Here is a 23883-nt window from a genome sequence, read left to right on the forward strand (position 1 = left end):
AACAGAAAGTGTCGAAAATAGAATTTAATATAATAGTAAAACACTATTGCTAATCTATATAATGATGAAGATAGTTTAGAAATGTATATTGTTAGTTGAAATAGCGTGTTGTATTCGTCTGTTGCACTATTTGTCGTTACTGGAGAATTTTAAGTGGCGATGGGCTATCTTGAAAGCAGCGTGAGATACTTCACCGGAAGCGAGGACGAGAGACGTAGGCGCAAAACCAGCATGACGTTCTCTCTGTAAGGGCATGTTGAAGCGAGTGCTCTGACAACTGAGCTATCGGTACCCCCTACGGCACATAAGATATGTACTTATTGATAAACCAAATTGTTATGAGTCCATAATTATAATGGAACAACTACTCTCAAATAAATAATTATGTAAAATATTGCTCCATTACAACGATATTAAATCAAGCTCAAAATTGTGTTCGGCTATCAGACCCGCAAATAAGATGACCGCGCACGTAAGCTTTTGACAGTTTGAAAAAAGAAATCTTATTAAATATTCATAACCCAATTATTGTTCTAACCGTCAGTTTCGGCCATGGCAATCTAGAATCTCTAGTTTGCGATGATTCGGACCAATTAACGGGTATCAACGTATAACAAAGTTATGAGCGGTTATGATCAAGATGCATTTAATTGCAAGTTTGATAAACGAACAAAAATATGGGCTTGTTTAAACGTGATGCGTTTTGTTTTGTTTAGTTTATTTGGTGGTTTGTTTGTTATTTTTTTGTTTTGTTCTTTGGGTTTGTTTGTTTGTTGTTTTTTTTTGAGGGGGGGGGGGGGTCATGTGTTCACCTGTTTTATACGTTTGCCTGTCTTTTCTTTTTATCAAATGTATACTAGATATGTATAATAACAAGAAATGGTGTGAGTAGGAAAGTGTCAGAATAAAATAGAGAATAAAAACTTCGCGGCGGCGATGGGGCTCGAACTCGCGACCTTACTGGTACGACAACTCCGCCTGGCCTGGAAGATCGTGACTCTACCGTATGAGCTATCCACGACCCCGCGACTAGATATGTATGAATAGATGAACGGTTGGATGGGTGGATGTATGGATGGATGGGTGGATGGATGGGTGCAGGTAGGTATTATGTAAGTAGGTAAGTACTCGTAGATAAGGAGGTAGGAAGTTGAAACACGATAAAAAATGTGAGGTTTTTTTTGTTTTTGTTTTTTGTTAAAATTTCCAAATTTAAGACACTATATTTATTCTTCTAAATAAACCAAAAAGATTTGAAAAAAATATGTATGAATCAGTGCCAGACAAAGCACAGAGAAGAAAACAAGTAAAAACAAAACAATCCCTTTCCCCCGCCCCCCCCCCCCTCTCCAAAAATAAATAAATAAATAAATAAATAAAAATCCTTTTTAAAAAATTGGCATAGAACTCACTCCGAACTCTCGTACCATTTGGAGGATATGGGTCACATATGATATACTTACCTCTCAAGTAAGACGCATCTACTGTCATATAACACGAAATAACACACACGGCAAACAGAATAAGTACTAATTGTCTCTTCATCATTGTGTCAAACAAACTAATCAAACGTCATGCTGTGCTAATAATAGTGCACAGAGTAAGATTGAAATGGAAGTTCATTAAAGACGTTCACGCACATTTGCTGTTTTTGCAGAATCAAATTACGTAAGATGTAAACCCTGGAAAACAACGAATTGTAGAATTTAACATTTCGTCGTTTCTCTTCCTTATAATTATTTACAAACGGACTTTGAACATGTAATTCCAGAATTAAATTATAGGGATGTAAACATTGGAAAATAGCCGCAGTACCGCAGACTATAACACTTCCTCGTATCTCTTCGTTGTCAAATAATATGTGACAAGATGCAATCGATGAAAAATATAAACCATATAATATCTATTTGTCGTTTATACCAAGGTGCACATATTTGCAGGTCTGAAAACCAAGCACAATTGTGGGCCTGGTTTAATATTGTTGTCATGGATAATATTTTCCATTTGTTTGAGAGTATTTCCATTACAACAATGAGCCCCATAATAAATTTGAGTTGTTGGACCTTCAAATATTTACACGTTGGTTTGTACACAACGACTGTAGTTTCAATATACTCGGGCTATACGCTTGTTTTTATTAACACAGAACACTTCTTATCTTCTTTACAACACAACAATAATAACAATATGTAGTATTTTTGTAACATTACCCGATAGAGTTTCCTTTGTAACTTTGGGTGGGGACAGTTAAGAAGGGGATCATTGTGATTGTGTAGCCATCAAATCACAGCGGCGTTGCTTTAGGCTGTAAATACCTCAATACAATATTCATAATTGACCCTGCATGACTAGTCAAAACAGTACACATCAGTGAAATTAACGCATTGCTTAGGTTTAGTAGTCGCGGTGGACAGATCGCAAAATGACCTTAACTCACTTAATCCTAGAGATTTTTGCTACTTTTCAAAATTTGAAAAAAAAAATGTATTAAAAATGAACATGTGGATAGATAGTTTTATTCTAATATTGAAAATATGTTTACATAAAATCTAACAGTTGCAGAAATAATAATATAAGGCTAAATTATTATGAAAATCAGGCTCCGAATAATTCTCGTTTTGTTCACACCAGCGCAATAATTTGCTCTGGTCTAAAAATAGATAGACTGTAACTTTTGATAAATTTTAGAAAATTTTACCTTTTGTTCCATAAAATATCCATATCTAGACATTATTTGATGCATGGTCGAGTATTTATGAATATGTGTTTCTTTTGCCACCTAACAGCCAAATTTTAAAGGTTATTTTTTTCTATTATTTACATTGGAACGTGAGCTGTCAAGACAGGAACATGTGGTTTGCCACGTTCTTCTCGACCTTTGTTTACGTTTGGGGCACCTAACTTTACTGCTCTATAAATGCGTGGTGTTTTCCTTGTGGTGTCGGGGGTCCCTCAACAGAGAGGGTGGAAGAATACCCCAACGCCAAGCCAGCGTGTCGTAAAAGGCGACTAATGGTGTGTGATTCCCCCTTTTTTTTTGAGTCACCAGGTCCTCCGGGCTTTGGGGTTATCGAAGGGTTAACGCTCCTTCCGTAAAACTCAAATTGCTACCGAAACACAGGCGGAGTAGTCGAATCCACTTTTCTTAATAGCTTGGGCGACCGAAGAGTTTCTGCAATGACAGAATTTATGGATAAGACATGGAACGAGATGGTAAAGAAAAAAAAAAAAAATTTGTCTGTGGCCTATACCCTGACCCAGGGTGAAAAAGGCAATGATGATGATAATGATAATAAATGGAACTTAACCTCAAGTTTCATATTATGCAGTGGCGGTTCTAGCCTATTTACAGTGGTTGGGCAAAGATGATCCGGTCATATATATATATATATATATATATATATATAATATATATATATATATATATATATATATATATATATATTATATTATTTATTTATTTATTTATTTTTTTTTAATTATAATTTTTTTTTCACCTTTAAAAAAAATAATTCAACCACAAATAATCACATTCACAATGAAATGACAATACCAGTAGATTTTAATTATTCCAAACGTAATAAAAAATAATCACGAAAGAGAATACAACTAAAAACTAAAGCGACGAGACATAATGCGACAACACCTTGACAATAGAAGTCCATTTCGTTCACTCGAAAAATTAAAGAGATGCTTTAATCCCTCAACGGCGAGATTAATATTTCTGTTACATTACTGGTTTTCAGTAGTATGTAGTAACCTTAAAGTTTTCATCGAGAAGCAACAACAGCGATATGACTCGAGTTTCATTCAGAGCTGAAATTGCATCATTTTTACTGCTGTCTTGGTGGTTAGAATGATTGTGCCGGTGGTAGTAGTGGTTGGAATAGTGGTAGCGGTGGTGGTGGTGGTGGAGGAGGAGGAGGAAGACGAGGCGGTGAGGGAGGATGTAATTATGATAGTGGTTTTGGTGGTGCTGTTGGTTAGAATGATAGTTGTGGAGACGATTGTTGTACTTGTTGTTAATATTGTTGTTGTTGTTGTTGTTGTGTGTTGTTGTTGTTGTTGTTGTTAATGATGATGATGATGTATGATGATGATGATGATGATGATGATGATGATGATGATGATGATGATGATGATGACAACCACGATGTCGTCGACAATGATGGTTACCACCATACGATATTACAAAGTTTATTTAATCTTAGGCTTTCGCCAATAATTCACACAATACAATTAAGACAAAAGAATGTTATCAATCTCTCCTCATGCATTCGTTATACTATCACAATAACGACCGTGTTATCTTTACTCCTTCCCAATGCTATCTATACAAGAGTGCTATGCTCCTTCCCCAACCAACCCCTAGCTTCCCGCCTCTTCGTCGCGAACTATCTTATGTATGTATTAGCTTCAGGAGGGCAAGTACGGAATCTGCCCACCCTTCCTTTAAACGTCTTTATTTCCTCTATAACTTAGAATTCAACTCTCTCCTTACTCAGAAGAGTATTTCTCGTATACTAATTCAATTGTTGAGAAAACCAAAATGGTGGTTGTATTAATATTTATTTAGTCGTGACTTTTGAATAAAATGTTTTGTTTTATTAGAGGAAATACAATAGAAAATTACATTGTTTTGCAAAATTATTCAGTCTGGCAATAAAAATACAGCGGTAATTACTTTAAGAATATAAAAAAAAGAACTAACAAATTAATTTGTTAAAAAACAAAAACAAAAAAACAACAAAAAACAAATAAGAAAACAATTTAAATAAATGAGTTTTGAGAAGTACTTAAAGAAAACGAGAAAAAAAAAAAGAAATAATTTAAATGGATAAACAAATATATAAAAACAACACAAATTAATACTAAATTGATATAATATTAGTAAGTTAATAAATTTAATTCAATACTGGAACCTTCCCAAAGTCATTACATCAATGGTACCAGCACAAGTAAGGCAATAAATAAGAAAAAGTTCGTTTGCCAAAAGCTCTATTCAGTGTTCACTGGTTATTAAGGTGGGCTCATTTGAATTAGCCCGACCTAGTACTAGAGAGGCCAGACAGCAAAAATCGGAGTTAGTTCACCGTCAGGCGACGTGACGATGAGATGACGATGTGGGCGGAGTGGAGTGGTTGGGGAGGGGAGGGGGGGGGGGGGGTTGATAAAAAGAACAGGAGCGTATCCTGGTTTATGCATTACGGGGTGCATGGTCATTCGCAATCTATCAAAAATACACACAAATTGATTTCAGTACGAAGTATCAAGTTTAAGTAGTAACTTTTGAAATTATCTAATTTAGATTAGATTATTTCGGACCTGGTAATACAGCTTATAACTTGAAAAAAAACAGGCTGGTATTTGCCCACCCTGCCCATTATTACCAGCCGTCCCTGATATTATGTATATAAATTCATTTTCCACCACCGACACAATTCTGCTTTGAGACAGTGAATCACGTGTTATGTGCTATGGTACATAAGTAGTCCTTCAGAGCAATTAGGCCCATGAAGCCGGAGTTTATCCCGGTTTCTATGGCGTGAAACGGACATGATATGATATGACGCTAGTCTATCGCAAAATACTTTCCGCCAAAGCAAACAAGACTCAGCTACCCATTCACTGCCGGGTGGACAGGAGGATCAGAAAAAAAAAAAATCGACTGCACCTGGGATTGATCTTGGTCCCTTTGCGTGTGAAGCGAGACATGCCCTTACAGAGAGAACGTCATCCTGGTTTTGCGCATGTGTCTCTCGTCCTCGCTTCCGGTGAAGTGTCTCATGCCGCTGTCAAGATAGTCCATCGCCATTCTAAATTCTCCCGTAATGACAAATTGTGCAACACACGAATACAACACGTTATTTCAACTAACAATACTATACATTTTTAAACTATCTTCATCATTATATAAATTAGCAATAGTGTTTTAATATATTAAATTCTATTTTCGACACTTGTTGTCTACGACCATACTACGTTGAAAATACCGGTTCTTGTCCGATCACCGAAGTCAAGCAACGTCAGGCGTGGTTAATACTTAAATGGGTGACGGATTGGGAAACCTACGTGTTGTAGACATCGTTTTTTTTTTTAATTTATCTATTACTACTAACTACTACTACTATACTACTACTATACTATTATATATTATTATTATTATTATTATTATTATTATTATTATTATTATTATATTATTATTATTATTATTATATTATTATTATTATTATTATTATTATTATTATATATTATATTATTATTATTATTTATATATTATTATTATTATTATTATTATTATTATTATTTATTATTATTATTATTATTATTATTATTATTATTATTATTATTATATTATTATTATTATTATATTATTATTATTATTATTATTATTATATTATTATTATTATTATTATTATTTATTATTATTATTTATTATTATTATTATTATTATTATTATTATTATTATTATTACTACTACATACTACTACTACAATATATAAAAAAAAATGTAAATAACAATTTATAAAAAAAAACAAATTTTTAATGTAATAAAATTGTAAAATGGAAAATTAAAAAAAAAAAGATGTCTACAACACGTGGGGTTCCCAAGCGGTCACCATCTAAGTACTAACCACGCCTGACGTTGCTTGACTTCGGTGATCGGACGAGAACCGGTATTTTCAACGTAGTATGGTCGTAGACAACAGAAAGTGTCGAAAATAGAATTTAATATAATATTAAAACACTATTGCTAATCTATATAATGATGAAGATAGTTTAGAAATGTATATTGTTAGTTGAAATAGCGTGTTGTAAATTCGTCTGTTGCACTATTTGTCGTTACTGGAGAATTTTAAGTGGCGATGGGCTATCTTGAAAGCAGCGTGAGATACTTCACCGGAAGCGAGGACGAGAGACGTAGGCGCAAAACCAGCATGACGTTCTCTCTGTAAGGGCATGTTGAAGCGAGTGCTCTGACAACTGAGCTATCGGTACCCCCTACGGCACATAAGATATGTACTTATTGATAAACCAAATTGTTATGAGTCCATAATTATAATGGAACAACTACTCTCAAATAAATAATTATGTAAAATATTGCTCCATTACAACGATATTAAATCAAGCTCAAAATTGTGTTCGGCTATCAGACCCGCAAATAAGATGACCGCGCACGTAAGCTTTTGACAGTTTGAAAAAGAAATCTTATTAAATATTCATAACCCAATTATTGTTCCAACCGTCAGTTTCGGCCATGGCAATCTAGAATCTCTAGTTTGCGATGATTCGGACCAATTAACGGGTATCAACGTATAACAAAGTTATGAGCTGTTATGATCAAGATGCATTTATTTGCAAGTTTGATAAACGAACATAATTATGGGCTGGTTTAAACGTGATGCGTTTTGTTTTGTTTAGTTTATTTGGTGGTTTGTTTGTTATTTTTTTGTTTTGTTCTTTGGGTTTGTTTTTGTTTTTTTTTGTTTTTTGTTTTCTTTTTTTTTTTTTGAGGGGGGGGGGGGGGTCATGTGTTCACATGTTATATACGTTTGCCTGTCTTTTCTTTTATCAAATGTTTACTAGATATGTATAATAACAAGAAATGGTGTGAGTAGGAAAGTGTTCAGAATAAAATAGAGAATAAAAACTTCGCGGCGGCGATGGGGGCTCGAACTCGCGACCTTACTGGTACGACAACTCCGCCTGGCCTGGAAGATCGTGACTCTACCGTATGAGCTATCCACGACCCCGCGACTAGATATGTATGAATAGATGAACGGATGGATGGGTGGGTTGATGGATGGATTGATGGGTGGATGTATGGATGGATGGGTGGATGGATGGGTGTAGGTAGGTATGTATGTAAGTAGGTAATTACTCGTAGATAAGGAGGTAGGAAGTTGAAAAACGATTTAAAATGTGAGGGTTTTTTTTTTTTGTTAGACTCCAAATTTAGGACACTATATTTATTCTTCTAAATAAACCACAAAGATTTGAAAAAAAATATGTATGAATCAGTGCCAGACAAAGCACAGAGAAAAACACAAGTAAAAACACAACAATCCCTGCCCCCCCCCCCCCCTTCCAAAAAAATTTTAAATAAATAAAAATCCTTTTTAAACAATTGGCGTAGAACTCACTCCGAACCCTCGTACCATTTGGAGGATGTGGGTCACATACGATATACTTACCTCTCAAGTAAGACGCATCTACTGTCATATAACACGAGATAACACACACGGCAAACAGAATAAGTACTAATTGTCTCTTCACCATTGTGTCAAACAAACTAATCAAACGTCATGCTGTGCTAATAATAGTGCTCAGAGTAAGATTGAAATGGAAGTTCATTAAAGACGTTCATGCACATTTGCTGTTTTTGCAGAATCAAATTACGTAAGATGTAAACCCTGGAAAACAACGAATTGTAGAATTTAACATTTCGTCGTTTCTCTTCCTTATAATTATTTACAAACGGACTTTGAACATGTAATTCCAGAATTAAATTATAGGGATGTAAACATTGGAAAATAGCCGCAGTACCGCAGACTATAACACTTCCTCGTATCTCTTCGTTGTCAAATAATATGTGACAAGATGCAATCGATGAAAAATATAAACCATATAATATCTATTTGTCGTTTATACCAAGGTGCACATATTTGCAGGTCTGAAAACCAAGCACAATTGTGGGCCTGGTTTAATATTGTTGTCATGGATAATATTTTCCATTTGTTTGAGAGTATTTCCATTACAACAATGAGCCCCATAATAAAATTGAGTTGTTGGACCTTCAAATATTTACACGTTGGTTTGTACACAACGACTGTAGTTTCAATATACTCGGGCTATACGCTTGTTTTTATTAACACAGAACACTTCTTATCTTCTTTACAACACAACAATAATAACAATATGTAGTATTTTTGTAACATTACCCGATAGAGTTTCCTTTGTAACTTTGGGTGGGGACAGTTAAAAAGGGGATCATTGTGATTGTGTAGCCATCAAATCACAGCGGCGTTGCTTTAGGCTGTAAATACCTCAATACAATATTCATAATTGACCCTGCATGACTAGTCAAAACAGTACACATCAGTGAAATTAACGCATTGCTAAGGTTTAGTAGTCGCGGTGGACAGATCGCAAAATGACCTTAACTCACTTAATCCTAGAGATTTTTGCTACTTTTCAAAATTTGAAAAAAAATGTATTAAAAATGAACATGTGGATAGATAGTTTTATTCTAATATCATAAACATGCAAAAACTAAAAACATTACCTTTGATACTACGCCTATAAATTGTCTCAGAAAATAGGCATGGGGTAAAAGTAACCCGGGTAAACTACGGATTTAGTCGGTGTCAGGGTTGAGTGAGTTAATTTTTATTGCTGTTTTCTTTTTTAATTATTTAAAATAATATCTCTTTGGTCAATGTTGACTTGGATAACGTGGATTGATGCCTTTACTGTATCAGTTTTATGTATTGTTTATCAAACGGCAGAGTAAACATTCGTTAGTTCGGCCCACGGAGTCGGAGTTTAGATTATCCCAGTTTCTACAGCGTGAAATGGACAATAGCAATTAACTGCTTGCTCTACCCTTATGATAGTATCTTTGTCTATCGGAAAGTACTTTCCGCCAGATCTAACAGACCCAGCTACCCAATCACTGCCGGCTGGAAAAGTGTGTGTGTGTGTGGGGGGGGGGGGGGGGGTGGTCTGAAAAAAAAAGCTCGACTTCATCTAGGTTTGTCCCGACGTCAGTTTGTCCGCATGTAACACTTGTAGGCGCCAGGGCATCATGTACTCAAATTAATATATTATGGCAGCTTCGTTTGTTTTGTTTTGTTTTGTTTTTTAGGGTTTTACGGCGCTTGCAACACATTAAGGTCATATCAGCGCCAGTAAAAAGGAAGAAAATGGGATAGTAAAAAGTTCTAGAATTACAATTAAAGCACCCAAGAAAAGGTAAGACAAAGGAGAATTTGTTCAAATAGAAAACAGATGTAGATTCCAAGAGCACACTATCAAAGTACTTAGTTTGAGATCACCTAAAAGTCTCATCCAGACACAAGCACAGGTCCCAGCTAAGAAAGATGCACTCAAATGCTTACAAATCATATATAACATGTAAACAAAACAATACAGTGCATAACAGAGAGATGATTTACAAGGTAAAAAAGATCATCTCCCAAAACTCTTAACTAAACATTTGACTGTTTCCCTCCCAGCCAGGGTATACGGCCAGGACCAGGAAAAAACCAAGTAATCTCATTCCAAGACAAAGACAGAAAGCATGTTGGAAAACAGATATAAGTGGATAGAAGACACAGTATGTAACCCCCTGCCCACTATAGGAGGTCAGGAACCCCACCCAGATGACACCTTGTTTTTGTTTGTTTGTTTTTAAGGGTTTAACGGCGCTTGCAACACATTTAGGTTATATCAGCGCCAGTAAAAAGGAAGAAAATGGGATAGTAAAAAGTTATAGAATTACAATTAAAGCACCCAAGAAAAAGTAAGACAAAGGGGAACTGGGAACAAATAGGGATCAGATGTAGATTCCAAGAGCATACCACCAATGTACTTAGTTTGAAATCACCTACAAGTCTCATCCAGACACAAGCATAAAATCCAACAAAGAGGAACACACTCAAATGCTTACATTATACATTCAAAATAAAAATAATAATACATAACAGAGAGATGATTTACAAGGAAAAAAATATCATCTCCCAAAACAATAACTGCATTTGACTGTTTCCCTCCCAGCTAGGATTCCGGCCAGTGCCAGGACAAAACCAAGTAATCCCATTCCGAGACAAAGACAGAAAGCATGTTGGATAACAGATATAAGGGGATAGAAGACACAGCATGTACCTCCCTGCCCGCTATGGGAGGTCAGGATCCCCACCCAGAGATGACACCTTCATAAAAGAACAAAATACTAAAAATGAAGAACGGTTTGAGCCGCAAAACAAGTTGGTTTAAAGTCACAAAGAAAAAAGGAAAGAAAAAAGAAATTTAGAAATATTTTCGTTATTATATTTAAAAAAAAACTCTAACGAAAAAGAAAAAAATATATAAAAAGAATGAACAAGCAAACGAGTTTAGTTTGATATTATTCCTGAAATATAATTCCATTTATTTATTATTCAGGAAATAAAACAAATTAATAATTCAGTGTATGAGCGCAAGCAGAGTAACGTACATAAATGAATGGTTAATTCGCACAATCAATTCATGTACAATATCAGTCAGCAACCAAAATCCAATCAAAGACGACTATTGGAAAAAAGGTCCATAGAACACATTGTTTTTTTGCCTATAGAAATGCTCTATTAATAGGGATATTATGAAAACCAAATAAACATTCATAATCTCTGTATCGTAAAACAACCCATAAAAGAACAAAATACTAAAGATGAAGAACGGTTTGAGCCGAAAAAAAAAGTTGGTTTAAAGCCACAAAGAAAAAAGAAAAGAAAAAAGAAATTTCTTTTTTCTTTTCTTTTTTCTTGGTGACTTTAAACCAACTTGTGTTTGGGGCTCAAACCGTTCTTCATCTTTAGTATTTTGTTCTTTTATGGATTGTTTTACGATACATTCATAAGCTCTGTATCGTAAAACAACCCAACTTCACTAAACTAAGAAGAGAGAATGAGATAACAATTTGGTTAGTAAGTAAATGCGATATATCCCAAATCTAACAAGCAATTTCGTTTAAATTTAATATTAGCGTTTCAAATGGTTCATGTTCATGGGAAAAAAACAACAAAAAACAAAACTGGGTCACTTAATTATTAAAATTGAATCACATGGAACTATTCAATGGCCATTTATTCTGGGTTTTTTTTCTCCAAATACTACAAGGCTCTGGTTCATGAAGAAATATCATTATTATTTTACAACGTGTGTTTATTTTATTCTATTTATTTATTTTTTTGTATACTATACATTTTTAGAAACATTTCAATTTCAATAAAATTTACAGGTTTGGGTCAAACAAAAAAAAAAAAATATATATATATAATAAAAAGTGTCTTCAACGTTGTTTGGATATGAATTGGTTGAATAATAATTATCAATATCGATATTCTTATATATCGAGAGTATAAGAATAAGAAGCATTAAAGAATGTATGATGGTAATATAACAAAAATAAAAAAAATGTTACGATTAAAGAAACAACAAAACAATAACAAGCGCATGCTCTGAGAATTTCCATACATAAATTTACAAACTCATATGTTATAAGCCTGATAATATTATATTATAATTAATATGAATCGAATTTTAATAACAAAGAAAAGATTTTCAAAATCTCATTTTTAACATACATTGACATAATATAATGGTGGTGAGTGTAAGGAAAATGAAAGCATTAGAGCAAAATTATGGTTTGTTTGTTTGTTTGTTTTAGGGAGTTCAACAGCAATTTCTAAAAGTCGTATCAGTGCCAAGGAAGACAGAACACAATTAATGAGCCAATAAGATATATAAATATATATATATATATATATATATATATATATATATATATATATATATATATATATATATATATATATATATATATGTAATATATATATATATATATATATATATATATATATATATATATATATATATATATATATATATAAATTTAGTGTTCACTTGCACATGCAACACTCTTGGGCATAAATGGGGTGGGGGAAGGACATATCTGACAGCATCTCTCTCCACCATGGATCTAAGGAAAAAAAAAAAAAGAAAATTATTTATTTTTGTTTTAAGGGTTTTACGTGCTTTGCGACATATTTAGGTAATGTCATCATTTCAGCGCCAGTAAAAAGGAAGAAAATGGGATGGTCAAACAATATAGATTTACAATTGAAAGCACACGAGTAAAAGTAATGTTTGTTTTTGTTTTTAAGGGTAATACAGCGCTTGCAACACATTTAGATCATATCAGCGCCAGTAAAAAGGGAGAATATGGGATAGTAAAAAGTTCTGGAATTACAGTTAAAGCACTCAAGAAAAGGTAAGACAAAGGGGAATGGTAGAAATAGGGAATCGGTGTAGATTCCAAGAGCATACCATCAATGTACTTAGTTTGAGATCACCTTAAAGTCTCATCCAGACACGAGCACAGATCCCTACTAAGAGGAATACACTCAAATGCTTACACTATAAATTCAAAACAACAAATATAATAATACATAACAGAGAGATGAATTAAAAGGAAAAACAATATCATTTCCCAGAACAATAACTATACATTTGACTGCTTCCCTCTCAGCCAGGGCCAGGACAAAACCAAGAACCTCATTCCAAGACAAAGATAGAAAGCAATTTGGAAAACAGATATAGGGGGATAGAAGACACGGTAACTCCTGCCCACTATGGGAGGTCAGGAACCCCACCCAGTGAGTAAAAGACATGGGGAAATGGCTCAAATAGGGAACAGATGAAGATTCCAAGAGCACACATATATAATGCGGGATAGCCCATCTGTCTTCTAGTTCTAGACCCATCAAATCAAGGTCGCATGAAAGTAAGAATGATGACATTTTATAGGTTTTTAAGGGTTTTACGGCGATTGAAACACATTAAGGTCATATCAGCGCCAGTAACAAGGAAGAAAATGGGATAGCAAAATGCTCTAGAATTATAATTAAAGCACCCGAGAAAAAGGTAAGACAAAGGGAATTGATTCAAATAGGGAACAGATGTAAATTCCAAATTCTCAATGCACCTGGTTTGAGATCACCTAAAAGTCTCATCCAGACATAAACACAGGCCCCTACTAAGATGAATACAATCAGATATTTACAAATCATATATAATACGTTAACAAAACTTAATACAATGCATAACAGAGAGATGATTTACGAGGAAAAAAACATCATCTCCCAAAACCTACTATACATTTGACTGTTTCCCTAGGCCTAGACAAAACCAAATAATCTCATTCCAAGACAAAGACAGAAAGCAAGTTGGAAAACAGATAATATAGGGGGATAGAAGACACAGCAAATACCTTCATGTCCAATATGGGAGATCGGAAACTCCACCCAGGATTCACAATTGAAAACACATGAGAAAAAGTAAAACAAAGAGGAATGGCTCAAATAGAGAACAGATGAAGATTCCAAGAGCACACATATATAATGTGGGATAAGCCCATCTGTCTTCAAAACCCGACCAAATCAATGTCGCATGAAAGTACGAATGATGATGACATTGGACAGGAGGGGTGTTGTTAGTGATAATACAATCCCCATTACATGAATGTCAAACTCCCAGAGTGAATGGCGAAATAAATACCCGTAAATAAAGCCACCGGTACAAGTACATTTTGGAATAGATAGGCTTATAGTGCAGTCATAAAAAAAATTGAAAGTACTTTCACATGTTATTAGAGAAGGAACATAGAAAGAGGGTAGTTATTAAAGAAAGTTACTGGTAATCAAAGTACATAAAAAGGTAATAATCGTTTGTTCTCCAGTTGTATTTCTTAAGTCTTTTCAATTCATTTCAAATCATTTTTTTTTTTAAATCAAAAAAATCTCATCTCTTTTTTTGTCAAAGTTAGTTCGTGATAGTGATAGAGCTATTACGAGCCAAAGCCATAAAAGCAAAGAGGTCATTGAAATAAAAAAAAGGAAGAAAAAAAACCCAAGTGTCCATTGAGATTAATTTAGAAGGTTAGTGACCTAGCACTTCACCATTGACTCGCCCTTTATATTATACTGTGTTAAATGCAGCTCAATGAGACACTTGTAAAAAATAAAAAGCAATTCACATAAAGACGAAGTAAAGGGTGATTGTACATGATAAGGATGACTAACATATCATAATAATAATAATAATAATAATAATAATAATAATAATAATAATAATAATAATAATAATAATATTAACAAAAACAACTCACAGAACAGAGGCAGGACCATCATCAACAATAGTCCTGCCATAAACAAATATTTTTTTTATAAAAACATGATTTTTGCTTTTTTCTTTGGGGGGGGGGGGGGGGGGGGATCAGAATCAGAATCAGAATTTCAAGGAAAATCTCAGTAACAGTCAGTCTAAATTGTATTCTATCCTTACTATTAATTCTATGAATTATCACTTCAAAATGCTTTGGGAATTAATGAAGTACTGTTCATTTTAGTCCTATTAATTTTGGATTCAAATTAAAATACACATCTCCCTATACATTCGACTGTTTCCCTCCCAGCCAAGGACTCTGGCCAGGGTCAGGACAAAGCTAAGTGATCTCATTCCAAGACAAAGACGGGAAGCAATTTGGAAAATAGATATAGGGGGATAGAAGACACAGTAAGTGCCTCCTTGTCCGCTATGGGAGGTCAGAAACCCCACCCAGAAGTACAGGGGCAGCTGTTAGCAGCTAGCCAATTTCACTCTAATCTCATTGAGTTTTCATTCCACCTTTTTAACACCTCAAAGCAGAAACAATTAGTTTGTTTTCATAATTGACCTTTGAATAAATACCCAGATGACCAACCCCCCCCCCCCCCAAAAAAAAAAATAAATAAAAGCAAAAAATAATAATTAAACATAATTGAAAAAAACAAAACAACCATGAGCTTTTACATAGTGAATTGCCCACTAAATGAGAACACACACACACACACACACACAAACGTTACTTTCTAAACTATAATGGCATAATTAAATGACTATCCGCAACATCAATCCAACAGCATAAAATCTATGAATGGAAACGGTTGCTTCAAATAGGATAATGCTGTATGATATATATATTAACATGACCAGCTCTAGACATTGCAAAACAACCGTGTAGTGTAAAAAAGGGTGAAGAGGGATCTCTACTCCTTCAATAACTATGCATTTGACTGTTTCCCTCCCAGCTAGGACTCCGGCCAGGGCAAGGACAAAACCAAGTCATCTCATTCCAAGATAAAGACAGAAAGCATGTTGGAAAACAGATATAAGGAGAGAGAAGACACAGTATGGACCCCCCCCCCTGCCCATTATGGGAGGTCAGGAACCCCACCCAGACGTTGTCAATGTGCTTAGTTTTAAATCACAATAAATTTCCTCCAGACATAAGCACAGAATACAACTTAAAGGAATACACTCAAATGCTTACAAAACAGTACAAAACACAGTGCTGATGGCGACAAAAGATGAAAAAGGAGGACAATATCGAACGTTTGTCTTTATGTCCCATTTTTTAACAGCCAGAACACCCCCATATTTACAACAATAGAGATGATAAGTTATAATTTATACAGTCCAATTTCTCCACTGACCGTTTATAGAAAGATTCGCTGAAATGAAAAGTGACAGATAATTTTGCAAAAAATAGGTAGAAAAACGTGAAAAAGGCTGAAAAGAAGGAAATTCCTCCTCTGTCTCCAAAATTGTGGATTTCTGTGGATCCACAAAATCACAGAAAAGCATCAGCACTGATAACAGACAAATGTTGTTTTTGTTTGCTTTTAATGGTGTTACTGTGCTTGCAACACATTTAGGTCATATCAGCGCCAGTAAAAAGGATGAAAATTGGATAGTAAAAACATGAGATGTACAATTAAAAGGACTAGAGAAAAAAGTAAGACAAAGGGGAAATGGTTGAAATAGGAACAGATTTAGATTCCAAGAGCACACAATCAGTGTACGTAGTTTGAGATCACCTAAAAGCTCAACCAGACACCAGCACAAGATCCCACAAAGAGGAATACACTCAAATGTTAACAAATCATATGTTAAAAAATAAAATAATAACAGTACATAACAGAGAGATGATTTACAAGGAAAAAAATATCATCTCCCAAACCTATAACTATACATTCAACTCTTTCCCTCCCAGCTAAGGACTCCGGCCAGGCCCAGTAATCTCATTTCAGGACAAAGACAGAAAGCAATTGGAAAACAGATACAGGGGGACAGAAGACACAGCAAGTACCTCCCTGCCCACTATGGGAGGCCGGGAACCACACCCAGACCGAGAGATGATTTACGAGGAAAAAATATCTCCCAAATCTATAACTATACATTTAACTGTTTCCCTTCCAGCCAAGGACTATGGCCAGGCTCAAGACATAACCACCAAGACAAAGACAGAAATCAAACATAGCGGGATAAAAGACAAGTTAATGAACTCCCTACCCAATTTGGGAGGGGGACAAAAAAAAACACCCAGGATCTCTGCATAAATCATAAATCATCATCTAACATTAACATTAACATGCATAATGTGTTAATACCCAAATGCACCCTGTAATTTCAAAACAATTTTAATGATTACGCATTATGATTGTAGCAAGGCATTAATTACAGAGTATTAAAGCCATTATAAAATGTAATTGATATAATTTACACTATCATCAGGTGTCCTAACTATCATAGTAGAATGCAATATGCACTGTAAGATAGAGATCTGAACAAGTGTGTATGAAAGGTATCAGACAAAGCAATAAAGAAAAATTCAAGAAAAAAAACATCCCAAAAAATCAATCTACCTCGACTCCCCTCTTGTATTTTTCTTTCTTGCTTTGTCTGATACTTTTCATACACACTTGTTCAGATTTTTATCTTACACCGATGCCTGCTCCCTATTTTCTTAATTCAAAATGCACTGTACTGTAAACTACCATTATAAAACAACAAGGCTATTGACCATTTTATTGGATAAAACAATGAGAATAATGACCACGATATACAGAAAATATTGACACAGCTGACAGTAAGCAATGGATGCTACTTTTAACCCCTTCTTTCAATAGATGTAAATCGTCATGTTGCAACAAGACATTGCTAAAAACATTGATCAATATCAACTGAGGTGTGTTTACAACAACAAAAAATTGAAGAACTGATTTGGATAAGTCTATTTTCTATTATTTTTTTAATACATAAAATAATAAAATATACATTATTAGATTCCCAAATTAAATTTTTCTTTTAAATGATGAAAATGAGCCAGTCACACGTGTTTATTTTTAGTTGGTTTTGAAAAACAAAAGCTAAACATATTTTTTGTTTGTTTGTTTGTTTGTTGCTTTAGGTCTCTTCCAACACAATTGAGGTTATATGAGAGACCGCTGAAACAAAAAAACAAGCAATCTAACAAAAATAGTTCAAATGTCAATCAAAATCATAACCTAAAGATATCATAAGCTAAATTATAAATAACCAAGAACAAACAGGCAGAGGATTTACAGGAAAAAAAATATCCCCTGTCAAAAATACAATCACAAACCAAAGAAGCAGGATAGGCTAGTAAAGAGAAGAAGAAACGACATCACTATCGGATCGTACACCCATGCGAACATCATAGGTATACGATTCAAGGGTGATGCTCCCATCCAACCACCCGCAAAGCTAAACACACAAAATGTGACAAATAATCTCAAAATATGTAGTATTATGTTTTTGCTTTTTGTTTTTAAGGGTTTTACGGCGCTTGCAACACATTTAGGTTATTATATCAGCGCCAGTAAAAAGGAAGAAAATGGGATAGTAAAAAGTTTTAGAATTACAATTAAAGCACCCAAGAGAAAGTAAGACAAAGAGGAACTGGGAACAAATAGGGATCAGATGTAGAATCCAAGAGCATACCACCAATGTACTTAGCTTGAGATCACCAATAAGTTTCATCCGGACACAAGTACAAAATCCAACAAAGAGGAATACACTCAAATGCTTACATCATACATTCAAAATAACAAATATAATAATACATAACAGAGAGATGATTTACAAGGAAAAAAATATCATCTCCCAAAACAATAACTATAACTATGCATTTGACTGTTTCCCTCCCAGCTAGGACTCCGCCAGGCCAGGACAAAACCAAATAATCTCATTCCAAGACAAAGACAGAGGGCATGTTAGAAAACAGATATAAGGGAATAGAAGACACAGTATGTACCCCCCTGTATTATGTCTGAGAGATAACGATGCTGAAAATTGAATGTGTAGTCAAAAATATGAACGAAAGAGTGAAAATGGAGAGGCTTCGTATGGGAACAAAACAGACAATGGACATTTCGAGTACAAACCCTTTGTCAGTACAATACACAAATTAACGTGGAAAACAAATAAAATAAAATGCAAAATAACTTATATCCTCTGTACTCAATGGTGGTTGCAGTATTTTCATTCATACTGCAACCACCATTGAGTACAGACGATACAAGTTATTTTGCATTTTTAAAAATTTGTTTTCCACGTTAATTTGTGTATTGTTGTGCTGACGAAGGGTTTGTACCTGAAACGTCTATTGTCTGTATTGTTCCCATCCGAAGACTCCATTTTCACTCTTTCGTTAGTATTTTCATGATCACAGGCTTCCATACTGTTTTCTAGTCAAAAATATGAAAACTTGGGTATAAGTTATGTGTTTCAGGGTTGCCAATTCAGAAGGCAACAATTTACTGTACTTTTATGCAAACACATAGACTGACTTATTTCTGAGTGCTGGACTCCACTAAAAAGACATTATGTAATTACTTTTTTTGTTTAGCAGGTGATTGGAAAATGTACTCAGGGTTTATAACATACTGAATTCCGTAAATATACGGAAAATTGGCAACCTTGGTTTTTTGCTGATGTAAAGAAATGAGTTGAGTAAATTCCATAATGTGCATAAACTCAAAATAACACATATCTGATCAGGGGCAGCATGACTCAGCGGTACAGTCTTTTCTTCTTACTCTTACCCAAAAGGTACTGAGTTCGACTACACACCTCGTTGTGTGGCCTTGAGCAATTCACCTCGCCCTAGCTCACTTTGCAGCGCTGCACTGGGTTATTCCAGTCTTCCCTTGGAATAGACCCTAAAGACAAATTTCCCCTTGGGGATGAAGAAAGTGAATTTTTATTTATTTTATTTACTATTTTCACTTTAAATTAACTTTTTTTTTGACATCTGTGACACTCAGACATAATACCAGTTTAACACACTGGGTCACAAATGAGAAAAAAAAAAAAGAGAAACAAAAAAACTAAAAACAACTAATTCAATGACATAAGTTCAAACAGTGATTCTACGAAAATTATCGGTTTGTAAATGACACGGCTAGCTTAAAATCAATACATAGTTCTAACAAGCACCAAGTGTGAAAACTAAATCAAATGCTTTTTATTGGTAAGTCATCATATGCAAAGGCTTTTGCTCAAAATACTTTTATATATATATTTCATGTTAATGTGGACATCATGAATAAAACAAAAGAAAAAAAAAAAATTTTCCAGACAATATTTTTCACCCATTCCATTGTTTGTTATTGTTAGTTGTTTTTAAGGGTTTTATGGCGCTTGCAACATAGGTCATATCAGCGCCAGTGAAAAGAAAGAAAAGGGGATAGTTAAAAAGCTAGAAAGACAATTAAAGCACTGAAGAAAAAGTATGATAAAGTAGAACTGGTTAAAATGGGAAACAGATGTAGATTCCAAGCGCATATCATCAATGTGCTTAGTTTAAGATCACCTAAAACTAAATGTCTCATGACAAAAGCACAGGTCCTCATTAAGATGAACACACTCAAATGTTTACAAATCATATATGTAAAACAAAAATAATACAGTGGGTAACAGAGAGATGATTTACAAGCCAAAAAATATCATCTCAAATCTCTAACTACATATCTGACTGTTTCCCTCCCAGCCAGGATCCGGACAAAACCAAGTAATCTCATTCCAAGACAAAGACAGAAAGCAAGTTGGAAAACAGATATAGGGGATAGAAGACACAGCAAGTACCTCCCTGCCCACTATGGGAGGTCAGGAACCCCACCCAGTGGCCATTTCTAAATATCAGGGCATACCGACATGATCCTGGCCATACCCAATATATTTCTTGAACTGGTCTACAAATACTCATCACTCTAAACCAATGTATATCCATTTCGACATTCCAATCCCTAACACACCATTAAAAAAAAAAGTGTTCAAAAATAAATGAAAATAATTGAGGAGCTACAAACAACATATTTGTTTTTTTGTATTTTACAAATACATCACATGCTACTTGAGCAAGTTAAAATATTTGTGGCAGTGAAAATAAAATAATGATGATGATGATGATAAGGATGATATTGATGATGATGATGATGATAATGATAATGATAAGGATGATGATGTGTGCATTTGTGATCTTCAGGTATGACACTTGGTTTCAATCTAACAGGTCACAGGTTCAACTCTCGCACTCAGTTGATTCCCTGGGAAAAGGTTCTTTACTCACATTATGTCACAGCACTCAAGTTTTAAATGATTAACTGGCCCGTAACAGCATTGTATCTCTCCAAAAAAAAAAAATTAGGCATAGAGCCTTACAGGTGTCGTGTCTAGTTCTACATGTTCAATGTTGCCATTGGCTTAGGACCTCTTGTCAAGTGATTTAACTTAATGTATATTTAGTGAACATTGCCCTATATAAAAGCATGTTTTTTAAAGGCTTTTTTTTCCTAATGTTGATGATGATGGTGGTGATGATGATCATCATGATGTTGATGGTAATAACAATAATAATCAATATGATAAAATGAGTTGGCGCTCTGCAATGGAAGGAAATGCTCCAATATGAAAGGCTGAACCAAAGTAAGATTCATAACAAGAAATTAACACAGAGCATTCCAATCTCAATAATTTTTAAAATTTGCATTTATAGAAAATACAAAACACATATTATTTATCTTTTAAAAACATACCAATAACAATGACAAGCAGGTTAAAATAGAATTATGAAAGAGGTTTTTCTAACTCACTCCAAATATTTGAAGATATATACGAAACATAATATCAACTTGGTTTCATCGAAATGTACTCATCAGACCTTGTTGGGTTTTAAGTTGCATATGAATAACATTGAGAAATATAGAGAGCTCAGAAAATGACATGTCCAGGGTTGCCAATCCAGGAAGCCAAAATTTACTGAACCTTTATGCAAAAACATAGACCGACCTCTTTATGAGTGCTGAACTCCAGTAAAAAGATATTATGTACTTAGTTTCTTTAGCTCTGTTTAGCAGGTGATTGGAAAATATATTGAGGGTTTATAACATACTGAATTCCGTAAATATACGGAAAATTGGCAACCTTGAAAAATAGAGCTCAGAAAATGACATGTCAATGTGATGACACCAAAAAAAAGAAAAAAAATTATAATATATGACTCAAGATTATACATGATAGTATGCTCATAGTAAACGTGACTGAAAAAATAATTTTATTTTATTTTCATTTTTTTCTTCAAAATTGTTCTTCACATTCACTCCCTGGAAGCATAAAGAGATGGATAAAGGGGGGTAAAGGACATATAATGAGTAGCATGTTTAACAGCATGTGAACGAATGGTGAAACACATATCACTATCAAAGCTTGTTCTTTTAAGAAGTAGTGGTAGTAGCTGTGGTAGTGGGTAACTGATGGGGGGAGGGATTGAGGGAACTGGCCATCATTGTTGACATGCTTTACTGACCTCTCTCAAATGGGGGTGTGTGCTGCAGATAGAAAATACTACTAAGTAGAATTCATCAAAAGTATCAAAAATAACATGATAAATCTAATTTGAAAAGTAACATTAATTGGTTGAGATCAAGAAAAGACCCTCTAAATGGACCATTAATGGATGATCTATTATAACAAAAGCACAGGGCATAAAGCATTAAGCAAAGCATAACTCACACCCATCCTAAAAATGATCAACGACATTGGTTTGCCAAGAAGAGAGTCGGACAGTGATAGGATAACTGTTCTTCACCTTCAAGATTACATTTCACAAACATTAAAATTAAAATTATATTTATTACATTAACAGACTAGTATTATTCATTATATTATTATTTATGTGATCGACTTGCACCATACAGTGAAAGAGTTTCAATATAATGTCAATAAGTCAAGCTGTTCCACCCAATTTCTTTCATCACTCATTGTCATAGCACAGATACATGCAATTTTACTTTAAATTTGAAACACAGAAGACAATAAAAACTAAACAAAATATCGAAGAGGCGAGGCTTAAATCATCATTTGTGAAAATTGGTGGTCCTAAATTATTCACAGCACTGCAAGCAGGGTTAAATTTGAATTTGGGCTTCTTTCACAAAGACGTATGAATGGTTTTATAAATTGAGAGCAAGAAAAACATTAGGAAATGCTATTTTTGAAGAATCATCATGATTAGTGATTACTTTCACATTAGCTTTCCGCTATTTCTATCACTGAATCATCTACAACTGTTCACATTTTTATATTACACAAAAGCATTTTATTTTGCTGGGGAACTTTTATGGTGGTAAAGGTAGTCTTTGTAAAATGAACTTTTCTGAGCTAATATCTTTGATAAGAATTGAAGATCAGATATTTGGTATCAGGTATTTCTTATACTAGTTGCAGTCATCTCTGTGCTTAGTTTCCAAGCCAAAGCTAATGAAAACCAACAGAAAGACTGATTACCTTCCAAAAGGCCAACTAAACCCAAATCTAATGATTTCTTTTTTCGACACACATCATCCCAAATGGAATTTATTGGGATAAAGAATCAGCTTCACGTTTGCCACAGATTTTAAAATAAGCCAATTTACTCGGCCATGACACCCTATTGGTAAATAAGGTAACAATTTAAGCATCTATGACATCTCCAGACAACTTTGTTGATAGAAAATTTGCCTCAAAACCAAAGGGAAGGATGTCAGTCCAGGATACAGTCAAGGTATTTGTCTTTTCCCACTGTAGACCTTAGAATGCTAGGTCTGTTAGACCTGGTGGAAAGTAATTTGCAATAGACTACCATCCTATCAAAGGGATAGTAAAAACATTTTAAAATCTGTTTAACACTTAAAAAATTGAGATAAACTAAGGCTCCATGGGCTCTGTTTGGGTATCTTT

The 23883-nt window shown here is 34.2% G+C and overlaps 1 protein-coding gene, 1 non-coding gene and 1 pseudogene across 4 annotated transcripts in view; 1 reads left to right on the forward strand and 2 right to left on the reverse strand.

Annotated features, from left to right (window-relative positions):
• Positions 1 to 5965: 5965 nt before the first annotated feature.
• Positions 5966 to 6084, forward strand: LOC144969778 (5S ribosomal RNA; annotated as a pseudogene).
• Positions 6085 to 6587: 503 nt separating this feature from the next.
• LOC144969772 (5S ribosomal RNA) lies at positions 6588 to 6705 on the reverse strand. Its single transcript, XR_013644849.1, has one exon. It is a non-coding gene; the product is annotated as a 5S ribosomal RNA (ribosomal RNA).
• Positions 6706 to 12645: 5940 nt separating this feature from the next.
• Positions 12646 to 23883, reverse strand: part of LOC144967383 (SH2B adapter protein 1-like) — a 30074-nt gene continuing 18836 nt past the window's right edge. For 2 of the 3 annotated variants that reach the window (XM_078904509.1, XM_078904510.1), the window contains exon 8: positions 20110 to 22493. Coding sequence is in view for 2 of the 3 variants with exons in the window: in XM_078904510.1 (XP_078760636.1) it covers positions 22464 to 22493 (30 nt within the window). In the remaining variant the exon portion in view is untranslated. Of the gene's footprint in view, positions 12743 to 20109; positions 22494 to 23883 lie in introns of those variants that run through there. The other variant, XM_078904508.1, reaches the window with a different exon arrangement.

Source organism: Berghia stephanieae, chromosome 3 (assembly GCF_034508935.2).
Source record: "Berghia stephanieae isolate SIO BIC M18660-M18661 chromosome 3, UCSD_Bste_1.3, whole genome shotgun sequence".
Classification (NCBI taxonomy): domain Eukaryota; kingdom Metazoa; phylum Mollusca; class Gastropoda; order Nudibranchia; family Aeolidiidae; genus Berghia; species Berghia stephanieae.